Here is a 13982-nt window from a genome sequence, read left to right on the forward strand (position 1 = left end):
TTCCTTTTCTTTTTTTAATTATTATTAAATTTTATTAGTTTTAATGAACATTTACAGAGATTTGGGGTTTTCATTCATTCATTGTTGCACTGTTTTCTCTACCCTCCTCCCCAGTTCACTCTTCTTCCCCCCCTGAATGTCTGTTTTAATTGTCCAATTGCCATAGTGCTTGTCAAAACCAGTTCTGAATAATCTCCTTTGTCAGTGTGTCCTTTGTCAGAATAGCAAAATTTAACAAAGCAGCAAACATTAAATGCTGGTGAGGTTGTGGAGAAACTGGAACCCTTATTCACTGCTGGTGGGAGTGTAAAATGGTGCAATCACTGTGGAAGGCAGTATGGCACTTTGTCAAAAAGTTGAAAATAGAAATACCATTTGACCCAGAAATTCCACTATTGGGTATATACCCTAAAGAAATCAGAACTGCCACCGAAACATATATATGCACACCCATGTTTATTGCTGCATTGTTCACAATAGCAAAGAGATAGGAACCACCCAAGTGCCCATCAACAAACAATAGGATAGAGAAGCTGTGATATATTCTCACACAATGGAATACTACACAGCACTGAAAAACAAGGAACTCATGAAATATTACACACAATGGGTGACTCCAGAAGACATTATTCTGAGTGAAATATCTCAGTCACAAAAGGACAAATACTACATAATACCACTGTTATAAAACGGGATTGACATGGGGGTTGGTGGAAAACAAAGAAAAGAGGGGATACATCATGGACACTGCATTGAAACAGATGAGGAATAGAACTGCTTAAAAGGAATATATAATTAGGTATTGTTTGTATGAAAGCAATCCAGAATAAGAGCTGCATAGTGAGGTGGACAGGTGGGGGGGGGGGTTGTACAACAATAGAAGAAACATTTTTCAAAGAAAAAAGTAAACTAGCGGGGTGGGCAGGGAGGAAAAGGTGCAACAATGAATGAATGAATGAATGAATGGAAATCCAAGTTCTCTATAAAATTTCATTAACATTTCAGCTAAAAACAAAGAACATGATGGGAGTAGATATTGGTTGGGAAATGAGGAAGAATAAGGTGGGGGGCAGACACATGGCAAGCAACCAGAGCAACTTCTCCTCATGGGTGAGAAAAGTGAAAATACAAGAGTTTCCCAGGCTGACCTTTCCTACTTAATGCCAGCAACCCAACACACGCAAACAGTACGATATTCTGGTAACACTGAGCCAATACTTCTCCTTTGCCCACCCTTTCTCACAGTCTCTGTTATTGCAAGCATGAGGGAAGAAGAAAAGCTTCCCTCTCAACCACACAACCACAGCATCATGTAGAACTTCAGCCTGTTCTGGGGCAGCCTGGGTTAGAAATGGGGTGCACGGGAAAGTGAAGGTCATGGGATATCCGGCCAAGAGACCATGACTTTATATGGAACACTGAACACGCCTTCATTTGGATACATCTGAGAGAATTACTCAATACGGGAGAGGCATTCTGATAGACTGACTTCAGATCAGGTGTTCTGAGCACCTACTATATGCCTGTTGTTGTTTACTGTAGAGTCTGAACCTGCCCAGCGCTTACCCTCTAGTTTGTTTTAAGAGGCAGTTAATCACACAGAAGGAAATTGTTTCTCTTTCTCCCTTGGAGTTAGCTGGTGGCTTTTGCCATTACAGCACAGCTACTTGCCACAGAGAAAAACTTACTATATGCCTATCGGACAGACCACGTCCTTGGTGCACACCCTTTTCAATCTGTATGCAGAACAAATTATCCAGGAGGCTGGGCTCTTAGAGGAGAAATGTGGCATCAGGGTTGGAGGTAGACTCATCAACAATCCATGATATGGAGATGACACAATCCTTCTTGCTCAAACTGAGGAGGACCTGAAGTGCTTGCTGTAGAAGGTCAAGAACTAGAGCCTTCAATATGGTTTGAAGATCAACGTCAAGAAAACAAAGATTCTGGGATGATTGGGAGCATCAGGATAGATGGTGAAGAGATTGAGGTTGTTAACAGCTTCCATTTGCTCGGCTCTAAAATCAATACTCTTGGTACCAGTGGCCAGGAAATTAAAACACGATTGTATTGAGAAAGTCTGCTATCAGAGATCTCTCCAAAGTGCTGAAGAACAACGATGTCAGTCTGGAGACTAATATGTGCCTGACATAGGCCATGGTCTTTACAACTGCTTTCTATGCATCGGAAAGCTGGACAGTGACTAGGGATGATAGAAGGAGAATTGATGCCTTGGAGCTGTGGTGCTTGAGAAGAGTATTGAATATACCATGGACAGCCAGGATAACAAATAAATTCGTCCAGGAGAGGGTGAAACCAGGCTGCTCTTTGGAGGCAAGGATTCTGAAGCTTCGTCTGATGTACTTTGGACATGCTGTAAGACAGAATCAGTCCTTGAAGAAGGACATCATGTTTGGGAGGGTGGAGGGACAGCGCAGGAAAGGAAGACCCTCAATGAGATGGATTGATTCAGAAACCGGGGTAATGGGGCTAGGTATATCAGAGACAATAAGATTGGCACACAGTAGAACAGGGTTTAGGGCTTAGGTTTACGGTTTAGGGTTGCTATGAGTTGCAGGTGACTTGATGGCACATAACAACAACAACAAGTCTATTAGTACATATTATTTACTCTTGAATACTAGCACAAAGGTTTGCAGTGATTGGGAACTGTGGAAAGGAGGAATTAGTGGAAGAATTTTTTTGAGGCATGATAATTATGCTTAGTCTTGAGCAATGAGACAGAATTTTCATGTCTCTTAGGGTTAGGGTTAGGGATAGGGTTAGCTTTAGGGTTAGGGATAAGTTTTTTTCGATGTAAGTTAATTTTAGTCTTGTTTATCTTTCATGTTGCTGATTTTCTTCATTTGCCATGCAAGTTTATATCATCAATAAACTTCAAGATTAGTGAGTAGCATGTTTCTTCCCAATATAAGGAAGAAATTGAAGTACAAAAAGGTTAATTTACTTTTTCTAGGCCACATAGTGAATGAATGGTGAAATCAGATTTTAAAACAAGCATGAGCACTATAAATTCTATACTCTGTTCTCTCTGAAATATTTAACAAACAAATGAGTTTCCAAGATTGATAGTAAGTGAAAATGGAGGTCTCAGATTATGGCCAGGTTCTTTGGAAGAAGCAGTAGAGAAGATGAGTTTTAAGAGTGCAGAGTGGTTCCTTTGGGGTTTTGGTACTGGTATTAAGCATATCTAGGGATGATAGGACCATTAATATCTTTGAGCCATGGTGCGGGAGAAGAGTGTTGAATATATCATGACCTGTTAGAAGAACAAACAGGTTCATCATTGCTGTTGTTTGTTGTTAAGTGCCATCGAGTTGTAGGCGACTCATAGTGACCCTATGAAAGAAAGTCCTCGACACTTGTATGACTTTAATCCTTGCTCCGGGTTCATAGAGTTTCCAGAGGCAAGCTATTTATGGAAGTGGATGCCACTCCTGCTTCCAAGCTTGTTTCAACTGGGGAGCTCCACCAAACACTGTCCACCATTTGTAACCGTTACTGCATTTGACATGTCAGTGTCACAGTGTTCAGCTTCACAGCAACCACAAGTTACCTCTGTACAGCAAGTGGACACACCAGTGCTATACGATCTAGAAGAATGTTTCATGAAAAATAATTAAAGAGAAGCCTTAGGGCCGTGGATTAGAGTCACCCACCTTAGGCTTGGTAGCAAAGCTTGTGCCCACTAGGCCAACTGGTCTCTCTCTATGTTGTTAAGTGTCGTCGAGTCATAGACGACTCATAGCAACCCTATAACGAAAGTCCTTGACACTTGCGTGAATTTCATCCTTGCTCCAGGTTTATAGGGTTTCCAGAGGCAAGCTATTTAAGGAAATGGATGCCCTCCTGCAGGAGTTAAGATGGATAATATTCTGCAGTGCAATTTAAAGCCTTGGAAATCAATAGAGACTCAGTTATGAGTCAATTTGACTTGATGGCAATGAGCTAAGGTACTACTCTGTCAAAAAACACTCATAGTCTACTTTTTACATTATGGTGGAAGTTATCTTTGGCTAAAAATGTTTCTCTTTTCCATCTGATCAACTTTCCATCTTTCCTTCATACATCAGTGTCCCCTCCTTTGCAAATTCTTCCTGCCTGCATTCTTTTATGCCTACTTGGCGTTATAGTGAGTTTAAACTCAAATGGTGCTAAAAATTCACACTATGCCTAAAAACCAAATATACATCAGAATGAATGATTTTAGCGAATTTTAACTTTGTCAGCAGGCCTGGGTAATATGAAAATGTTAATCCACTTGACTGCTAGCCAAAGGGCTGAAAGCTACCCAAAAATAACTAAAAAAAATGAATCTTTAAAAAAAACAACAACAGACACTCAAAATCCTCAGGCGTACAGTGCTACTCTGACATACATGATATCACTCAAGTCTGACTCAAATCATAGACAGACACCTGGAATAGATTCCAAAACACTCACCATCCCCTTTTTATTTTACTCTTCTAAGGTGGTCTTTTTTTTTTAACCAGGAGGCGGCCGTAAGCCGAAGGAAGCTGGGAAGGAAGCAGCCATGTTGTTCCTGGTTTGGCTGGCACCTTCACAGGGTCGTGGGAAGCTCTCCTTGCCAGAAGGCAGGAGCGTGGTGGTGGGGAGTGCAGGAATCGTGGCAAGCTTTGGAGTGGACTGCTTTTCCAGGAATGTGTTTGACGTGCAGGTTTGCTCTGTCCCTGGAGTGAGGCTAGCCAGCCTGGGCCTAGGGTTTGAACCAGGAGGCGGCGTTAAGCCCAAAGGGCCCTCGGGCCTGAGGCCCTCCGGCCAGGTTCAAATTGTCTTCCTGTCAAACATTCTTCTAGGTGGGATAGCACTGGTCTGTGCGTTGCTGTACAGAGGTAACTTGTGGTTGCTGTGATGCTGAAGCCTGTGACAGTGATGTGCCAATCGTGGTAATGGGCACCCATGGTGGACAGTGTTGGCTGGAGCTTCCCGACTAAATCAAGCCTGGAAGCAGGAGCAGCATCCACTTCCAAAATGGCTTGCCTCTGGAAACTCTATGTACGAACAGTGCTCAGGCTGTTCGTTCATAGGGTCACTATGAGTCGTCTACGACTCAACAGCATTAAACAACAACAACAAAGGTGGTCTAGTGGTAAGAAGCTGCACTGCAATCACAAAGGAACTCAGTTCGAATCTACCAACTGTTCCACAGGAGAAGGTTGGACAATCTACTCCTTTGTGATTAACTCCATCTGCAAAACTGATGGAGGGTTAGATATGAGTCAGTTCTGACTCTATGGCATACAACAATCAGAGAAGGAAAAAATCTATTCTCAACAAGATGGGTTGACACAACTCTAACGGTAGCATGAGCATGTCCAAGATTATGAGAATGACTCAGGGTAGGCAAGGTTCAGATCTGTCATTCAAAGAGTAACTATGAGTCTTAGTCAACTTAACAGCACCAAGTATCACCAAATAATCTTGTAAAAGAGCCCAGATTAGTGAACAGAGAGTTGCACTGCTAGCCCAAAAGTGATGACTCTCTCTCTCTCTGCCAGTATGAATCTATCAGATACTCTTCAGAAGAAAGATGGGTAATCTCCTCCCATGTGATTTATGGTCAGCCTCTGAAAACAAAGACGGATCAGGTAAGAGTTTATTCCAACTCAACAGCAATTACATACGAGATATAATCTTGTAAAAACAAAAACCAAATACTTAAATTTGTTAGAAGTCTATCTACAATGAGACCAATTCTCCCATGTATCTGTAAATTTTAACTACACTTGCTATCATTTTGACTATACAAGTGTTTTTTTTTATTTGCTGGTGAATTTTCTGATATTTTCTAATTAATCCCCTATGAACGTAAAGCTAGTAAAGTTAAGTGTTAAAGGTGTGCTTCAAACACTTTAAATCGCATAAAGATTTTAGAAAAGCAAACACACTGAGGGGGAAAAATGAACTGTATTACTTTTACTCAAGCATTTTAAAATTACACTATCATTGGTGACCTTATGGATACATACTTTCCCCTCTGAAATGTGAGGCGTGATTTTAATGTAGTTTGTGATGTTCAAAATATGAGCCGTCAAGATCAGCTTTATGAAGAGACGAATTCACCAAGTTTAGAAGACATCTAAGCTTCTGAGTCAAATTTTGCTTGCATTTAGAAAGGGTATTTCTAACTAATAATCCTCCAAAGGCAAAACAGTATTTCCATTAAGGAAAAGGTATATTAGAAATTCAGATTAAAAATAGAAAGGTCATTAAGTAAAAAAAATTGCTACAGAGAAGCTAAAATTTAAATCCAGGCAATTCCTTTGCAACAATCAAAAACAACACTGTTAATTTTGTCCATTTTTACCTCAGTTTTACCTAAAAATGTGGTAATTACTAACTATGATTGTTGATGAGATTAAACAATAAAACACTATTTAATCCACAGTCTGGCATGCAGTATTATTAATATTAATATTGTTCTGGAGGCAATACAGTCCAAGAAATTAGTCTTTGAAGGTTTCAAACTTTAAAATCACTGCTTAAAAAGTAATAAAATTGAGCAGAAAGTGATAGAGAGGGTAGAACAAGGTTGCTCCTTGGAGGCAAGGATTCTGAAGCTTTGCCTGACACACTTTAGGCATGTTGCAAGGAGGAACCAGTCCTTCAAGAGGGACATCATGCTTGGGAGGGTGGAGGGACAGCACAAGAGAGGAAGACTCTCAATGAGATAGATTGGCTCAGTGACTGGAGTAATGGGGATAGGTGTGTCAGAGAGGATAAGGTTGTCTCAAGATGGAACAGGGTTCAGAGCTGTTTTACCTCAGGTCACTCTGAGTGGCAAGCAACTTGACAGCATACAACAGCAACAACAACACTGAACAAAGCAGCCATTACTTCTCCCTTGAAATTAATCACAAAAGAATTGTGATGATGATGATGATGATAGAGGTTCTATTAATGACAGATGATGATGGTATTGGTGATGGCAGTGATGATGGTGACAATAATGGTAATAGTGATATGAAGATGATGGAAGATGATAAAGGTCTTAATGGCGCTAATGAAGACGATGGTATTGATCATGATACCATCTGTCATGCAAAACGAAGACAATAAACCTCCATACTCTAAGTCCACTCATTTGTGTTTATTTTGCAGCAACGTGGAGACTAAGACACAGGGTCTTCCCTTAGAGGAACAAAAATCAGTCAGTCAGGTCAAAAGGAGACACAAACACTCTCCAGTGTTTTCATTCTTTTTGCTCTCTTCCATTCACGAAAAACTTCAATTCATCCAAGGAAGAGTGTCTTAGTCTCTTTGTACTCCTGGAACAGAAACATCATTGGAGCTCTTGGGCTGTGGATGCATCTATCTCAAATTTTCATTCCCTATGTTTTCCCACTTGCGTCTATGGATAAGCTGCTTTTGATATACCTCAGAGGTTACCAGACCTAGGACGCATTCTACCCTAATCTAATTCATTACCATAAGAGAGAAAAATACTATCAAATATTGTAAAATTGATCTAGGTATTGTCTGATTTCCTTGTTTCAAAGAGGAGGAGAGAATCACGATCAGCCTCCCAAGGCTAATTCTTACGATGCATAGATGAAATATATATCTTTTTTATCTTCTTTTTTTCATTCATCCATTCATGCATATTTTCCTCCCTTTTTCCCCCCAAATTCCCTTTGCAATGCTTGTCAAGCTGCAGGCTATCAGTTGGCATACTCATAATTTCTAAACATCCATATCTGTCAGTTAGTCCTTCCTTTCACCCATCCCAGTGCAGCGTTCTTTATCTAGCCATTCTTTTCTCACTCTCCCCACCCCAAATCCATCCTATTATTACAACTGAGGGCTTAGGCAGTATTTGCTCTTTTGTGACTAAGATAATATTTCATTCAGTATAATATCTTCCTGACTCATACATATTGTGTAGTGTTTCACAAGTTTATTGTTTATCAGTGTTGCTGAATTGTGTGAATGTACCATAGTTTCTCTATCCATTCTCTATCCGCTCAGCTGTTGATGGGAATTTGGACTGCTTCCATCTCTTTGCTCTTGTGAATCATGTTGTGATAAACAGGGGTGTGCAAAGATCTGTTTGTGTCCACACTCTGATTCCTTTGGAGTATATCCCTATTTGAAGGATAGCTGGGTGAAATGGCATTTCTATTTCCAACTTTTTGAGGCAGGCGATTGGAATCCAGCAGGTGTTCTGCACAAGAAATATGGGTCCTCTTCTCCTGTGTTAATTACAGTCTCTGAAAACCCACTGGAGGGTCACTATGAGTAGGTTCCAATTTGGTAGCACAAAACAAAAAACATGGGCTTGATGAGGAAAGTAACATGACCAGTACGAATTCAGGACCAGAAACAACTAAGGATGCAGGTATTTGGTTAAGACAGCTTCTTAGCTGTTCCTATAAGTGGGCCTTTTCCAGGCTTTCAGTCTCTCAGGCCTCCCCTCATCCCCAGTGTCTTGGGCATCTTGGGTCAGCCCAACTTCTGTCCTCTTGAGCAAGTGTTACAAAGCTCTTTAATTCTTCTGATAAGTGCCCAGGCACCCCAATCCACTAGTAAGCCTTTGAGTGAAGGCATTCAACTCTAGTTCCATAGGTTGACAAATGTAGCTTCCTCAAGTTCTGGAGGCAGCCCGCTCTGTCAGCAAAGCTGCCCAAAGGCAATCAATTTTCTTTCTCTGCATGTGTGGAATAACTCCCTGCACTGTCTCCTACCAGTTTTCGGATTCTGCTGTCACTGTTTCTCACCATGTCTCAGGGTGTCCAGTTCGTAGTTCACTCTCTGTTAATCTCCTGGATTTAGGAGGTTCTCAGGACCAGGAACCTGGTTCCAAAGGATTCATACTGCTCCTGTCTCTTCTTCTCGGTAGTATTGAGGTTCCCCGCATCTTTACCCTAGATGAATTTTTTTTAAGCCTAGCAGGATGCCAAAATTGGGTAATCCCTATGATAGAGTCCTATGCAATAAAGTCTTTGTATGGTCCCACTAAATAGTGGTTCCATGCATATTATTTTTTTCATGCATATTATTTTTATTATTAGCCAGTTGACCAAGTCCCTTACTGGGCTACAAATGCCTTATTTGCATTTTCACTCAATCATGTTGTGTGAATTACAAGATTATGGTTTAAAAGGCTGTATATAAATGATTAAGCACATCACAATTACATTCAGAGGTGAAAGGATTAGGACTCCAATATATATTTTGAGGGGACAAAATCCATAAAACATAATATTGGTATATTCTAATTGTTTGATGAAAGCATCTTCGTTTTAACTCTGATCCAGACCAAACACCCTGAAAGTCAGATGTGAATACCAAGAAAAATTAGAGGGTTAAAGAACTTAAATAAAATTATTTATTTACTCTGCATTTATTATGTATCATGCACAACTATTTGCCATGTATTTTCTCTGTAGTTTTCTGGGTGGCACATATGGTTTGTGTTTGAGTATCAATTTAAAATTCTTCTAGGTGGTATAGCATTGGTTTGTGTGTTGTTGTACAGAGGTAACTTGTGGTAGCTGTGATGCTAAACACTGGACACTGGTGTGCCAAATGTGGTAATGGTTACCCGTGGTGGACAGTGTTTGCTGGAGCTTCCCGACTACAACAGGCCTGGAAGCAGGAGCGGCATCCACTTCTGAAATGGCTTGACTCCAGAAACTCTATGAACTGTGCTCAGGCTTTTCATTCATAGGGTCGCTATGAGTCCTCTATGACTTCATGGCACCTAACAACAACAACAACATCAATTTAAAAGTTGGAGATTTGAGCTCACTCAATGACATCATAGAGGAAAATATTGACAATATCCTTTTATAGAAGTTGTTTTGTTTTTTTTTTTAAGAGTCCAGAATTAAGCTTGCATAGTGGAGTGTACTCGGGGCAGTGGGAGGAGTGCGGGGGCGGGGGGGATTGTATACCAAAGAAAGAATTTTTCTTTTACTTTTCAAAGAGAGGATCAAACTAGGAGGGGAGGGCTGGGCAAGGAGAAAAGTGCAACAATGAATGAATGGAAATCCAAAATCTCTGCAAATGTTCATTAAAATTAATAAATTTTTTTAAAAAAAGTTGTTAAGGGGCTGTCAAGTTCGTTTCTGATTCATAGTGAATCAGGGCTATGTATAATATAGCCTGTGTATCCCAGAGTGCACTGCTGGTCAAACGATATCTCGTTCTTTCTTTTCTGCTGGTCTTCCCTTTTAACAAACATGATGTATGTCTTTCCCCAAAGACACCATGTCCTAATAATTGTCCAAAGTGCATGAGATGAAATCTCACCATTGGTGTCTGAGAAGCATTCGTTTGTACTTCCTCACTGACAAATTTATATGTTCTTTAGACAGTCTGTTCAATATTCTTTGCCAATGACATGATTTAAAACCGTCAATTCTCCTCCCATGGTTTGGGTCAGGCACATTTTAACCCTCAAAGTAACACCCTAGCTTTTTAACACTTTCAAACCATCTTCTGCAACACAATTGTCCATGGCAAAAGGTCATTTTCTTTCTTGCCTGCTACGTCCATGTAATCTCAGTGAAAATTATAACCAAGAAAACATTTTGGAGCACAGCTGTATTCTAACAGATGGAGTCCTGGTCAGTATGGCCACAGACTTGTTTCATTTCTGCTTTGCTTTTTTATCTTTTCTCTAGAAGCTGGGGCTATAATACCAGACAAGATGAATATAGCCTCTTTTTCATGAAGACTTACATTCTAATGGCAAAGAGGTCAAATCAACAAGTCCATAAATATCTAGATAAACTGAGTGTCTTTCCTTGACCAACCTCATCCAGATCTCCAGAAGGTGAACATTTTTGGCATATGATGCTAGGGATTTTTATTTTCTGAATCCATCTGATTTTGGTTAATGGAACACACCAAAGGATATCAGAAAAAGAGGAAATAGCTTATTTTCCCCCTTAATTCCTATAAGTCACCCCTGGTTGTCTATGTCCCCTGAATGAAGGCTCCATGGATTGGAATATTAAGTTATATAAATTATCATTTTTAACTCTTAGCACTTCCTTAAGGTGTCTCTGAGTGGCACAAACATTAAATGTTTGTCTACTAACTAAAAGGTCAGTGTTCAAATTCACTCAGGGGTGTCTCAGGAGATAAAGGCCTAATGATTGTGGTGTAATGAATTACTTAATTACTCAAGCTATTGGTCTTGTGACTTCCGCACAATGATTGGATGAAAATATGCAAATAAGGTACTTGGGGGCACTAAAGGGATTAAATACTTATTAACAATGCAAGTAGATAGGGCTTGGTGGCTCTCCCCGGTTGAAACAAGCTTGGAAGCAGGAGTGGCATCCACTTCCATAAATGGCTTGCCTCTGGAAACCCTATGAAGCTGGAGAAAGGATGAAAGTTGTACACGCAGGTGTTGAGGACTTTCGTTCACAGAATCACTATGAGCTGTCTACGACTCAATGGAACTTAACAACAACAATGCAAGTAAAGTGTATGCAAGCCCCATGGGAATGAAAGCATACAAATAAAAGATCTGGAACACTGAAGAGGAGACTCTTTTTACTCTCTGTCTAGGATTTACCATCTGTCTAGGCTTAAAAGAGTCAAGTCTAGAGCAGAGGAGGCCCTGACAACCACTTGGAAGAAAAGCTGAGAGAAGTATGTGTCTCTTGGACCCATGACTCCTGTTCTCGGAATGTCTTAGACACAGGCACAAGACAGCTGCAAGATGAGAGATAACTAGATACAGCAGTGGGGAGCGGCAGTGAAGTAATAGTAAGAGAGACAGCAGAAAGAGAACATCACAAGATAGTGTCGTGAGTCTCCCAGCCCACAGAGCAAGATGACTGTGTGACTTTGGTCAAAGAGTTCCTGATGGAGTCGGGTTGCCCTCTTGACTTCAAGGCAAAGCAAAAGAGTTTTGTGACACTTGACCAAGCAGTGCAGAAGCCAGGCAGGCCCAAGAGATCCAATTATCCTGAAGAGGCCAGACAAGGAGGGGTATGCTTGTGGAAATGGCTGAGAAGAAGGTGTCCTGATTTAATAACTGTGTCCTAAGTTACTTCTGATCCTTCACTCCATCTTATTCCTTCCCTAATGAACCTCATGATTATGAATATTGTCTGTAAATTCTGTGGAACCTCAGCAATATGTTTTTAAACCCAGAATATGAGTATTGGCAGCATCAGGATGGATGGTGAAGAGATTGAGATTGTACACAGCTTTAGTTTGCTTGACTCCATAGTCAACAGTCTTGGCACCAGCAGCCAGGAAATTAAAAGGCGCATTGCCATGGGAAAGTCTGCTGTTAGGGACCTCTCCAAAGTACTGAAGAGTAATGGTGTCTCTCTGGAGACTAAGGTGTGTCTGACACAGGCTATGGTCTTCGCAATCACTTGTTATGCATCAGAGAGTTGGACAATGACCAAGGAGGATAGAAGGAGAATTGATGCCTTTGAGCTGTGGTGCTGGAGAATAGTATTGAGAATACCATGGACTGCTAGGAAAACAAACAGATTTGTCCTGGAAAGGGTTAAACCAGGTGGCTCCTTGGAGGCAAGGTTCCGTCTAACATAGTTTGGACATGTTGTGAGGAGGGACAGGTCCTTGGAGAAGGCCATCATGCTTGGGAGGGTGGAGGGACAGCGCAGGAGGGGAAGGCCCTCTATGAGGTGGATTGATTCAGTGACTGGGATAATTGGGATGGGAGTGTCAGAGACAGTGCGATTGGCACAGGACAGAGCGGAGTTTAGGGCTGTTGTGCATAGGGTTGCTATGAGTCGCAAGCGACTCGACGGCACATAACAACAACAAGTAAAGGGGGTCAAGGAAGGGATAACTGGTGTCACAATTAAGCTTTGAGAGAGGAGGTATGATTGATCTGTGCTTCACAACAATCTGACTTGGTCTATGTTGGTGGTACTTATCTTTTCTCTTAATAGAGTCAGACATGGTCAGATGGCTCTGCCACACCATTTCACAGCTGACATTAGAAGAACAGTTCACTGCAATGGCTTGATTACATGGAATCGCGATAATTCGTAATAGAAGAAGGAAGGGGCATGAAAAGTAAAACTTCTGATATTTGTGTCATTATTTTAGATATTCTTATCTGTACTAATAGAAAGGGAAGATGAGATGTCATGTTGAGGCAGCTGATAGGGAAATGAAGGATAGAAAAGTCTATTCTGGAGTAGCTTAGGGCAAAACCCAGACCTGATCAAAAAGATGTTGTACAGAGGACCCAGGTCTACAGGTTCTACCCGGCCAAGGCCCTAAGACCACATGGATACAACTGAGAACATAGTCTAGGTGTGGGGAAAAGAAAAAGCTGGGTTGTTTTTAAAAATATTGTGATTATCTGAACGTTGTTGTTACGTGCCGTCAAGTTGCCTGTAACTCATAGCTCTGAAACCTGCCCTATCCTGAGCCCGTCTCATCATCTCTGACAGACTTAATCTTATTTTTCCAGTCATTGAGGCAATCCACCTCATCTGGGGTCTTCCTCTCCTGCACTGTCTCTCCAGCCTTCCAAACATGATGTCCTTCTCCAAGAACTGATCCCTTCTAGCCACGTGCCCAAAGTATGTGAGACGGTGCCTCAGAATCCATGCCTGTAAATATTTAATGTTTCTCCTACCTGTTGTTGTTAGTCTCCATCGAGTTGATTCTGAACTTAGTTTTCCTCATAATCTCTTATGCTCAAACTCATCATTATAATCCAATAGATGCCATGAAGATCTTTCTCTCCTTTGCTGACCCGCTGTTTTCCAAACTTGATGTCTCCTTTCAAAGACTGGACCCGCCTGGAAACATCTGAAATATATTAGAAGTCTCACCATCCATGCCTGTATGGGGCATCGTGATTATACTTCTACTTTTTTTCTTTTTAACCCCAACCCTAAGCCAAACCCAAACCATAACCGTAGCCCTAACCTTAACCCAAACCCTAACCCAAACCCAAAAGCTAACCCAAAACCAAACCCAAA

General features: G+C 41.0%; 1 protein-coding gene across 1 annotated transcript in view; it reads right to left on the reverse strand.

The window, feature by feature from the left end:
* LOC102843470 (CMRF35-like molecule 7-like) overlaps positions 1-13854 on the reverse strand; it is a 61222-nt gene extending 47368 nt beyond the window's left edge. Inside the window, exon 1 of the mRNA XM_006896414.1 lies at positions 13833-13854. Coding sequence (XP_006896476.1) covers positions 13833-13854 — 22 coding nt within the window. The remainder of the gene's footprint in view (positions 1-13832) is intronic.
* Positions 13855-13982: the final 128 nt, after the last annotated feature.

The sequence above is a fragment of the Elephantulus edwardii genome, unplaced genomic scaffold, assembly GCF_000299155.1.
Source record: "Elephantulus edwardii isolate Elephantulus edwardi_28Jun2011 unplaced genomic scaffold, EleEdw1.0 scaffold00185, whole genome shotgun sequence".
NCBI lineage: Eukaryota > Metazoa > Chordata > Mammalia > Macroscelidea > Macroscelididae > Elephantulus > Elephantulus edwardii.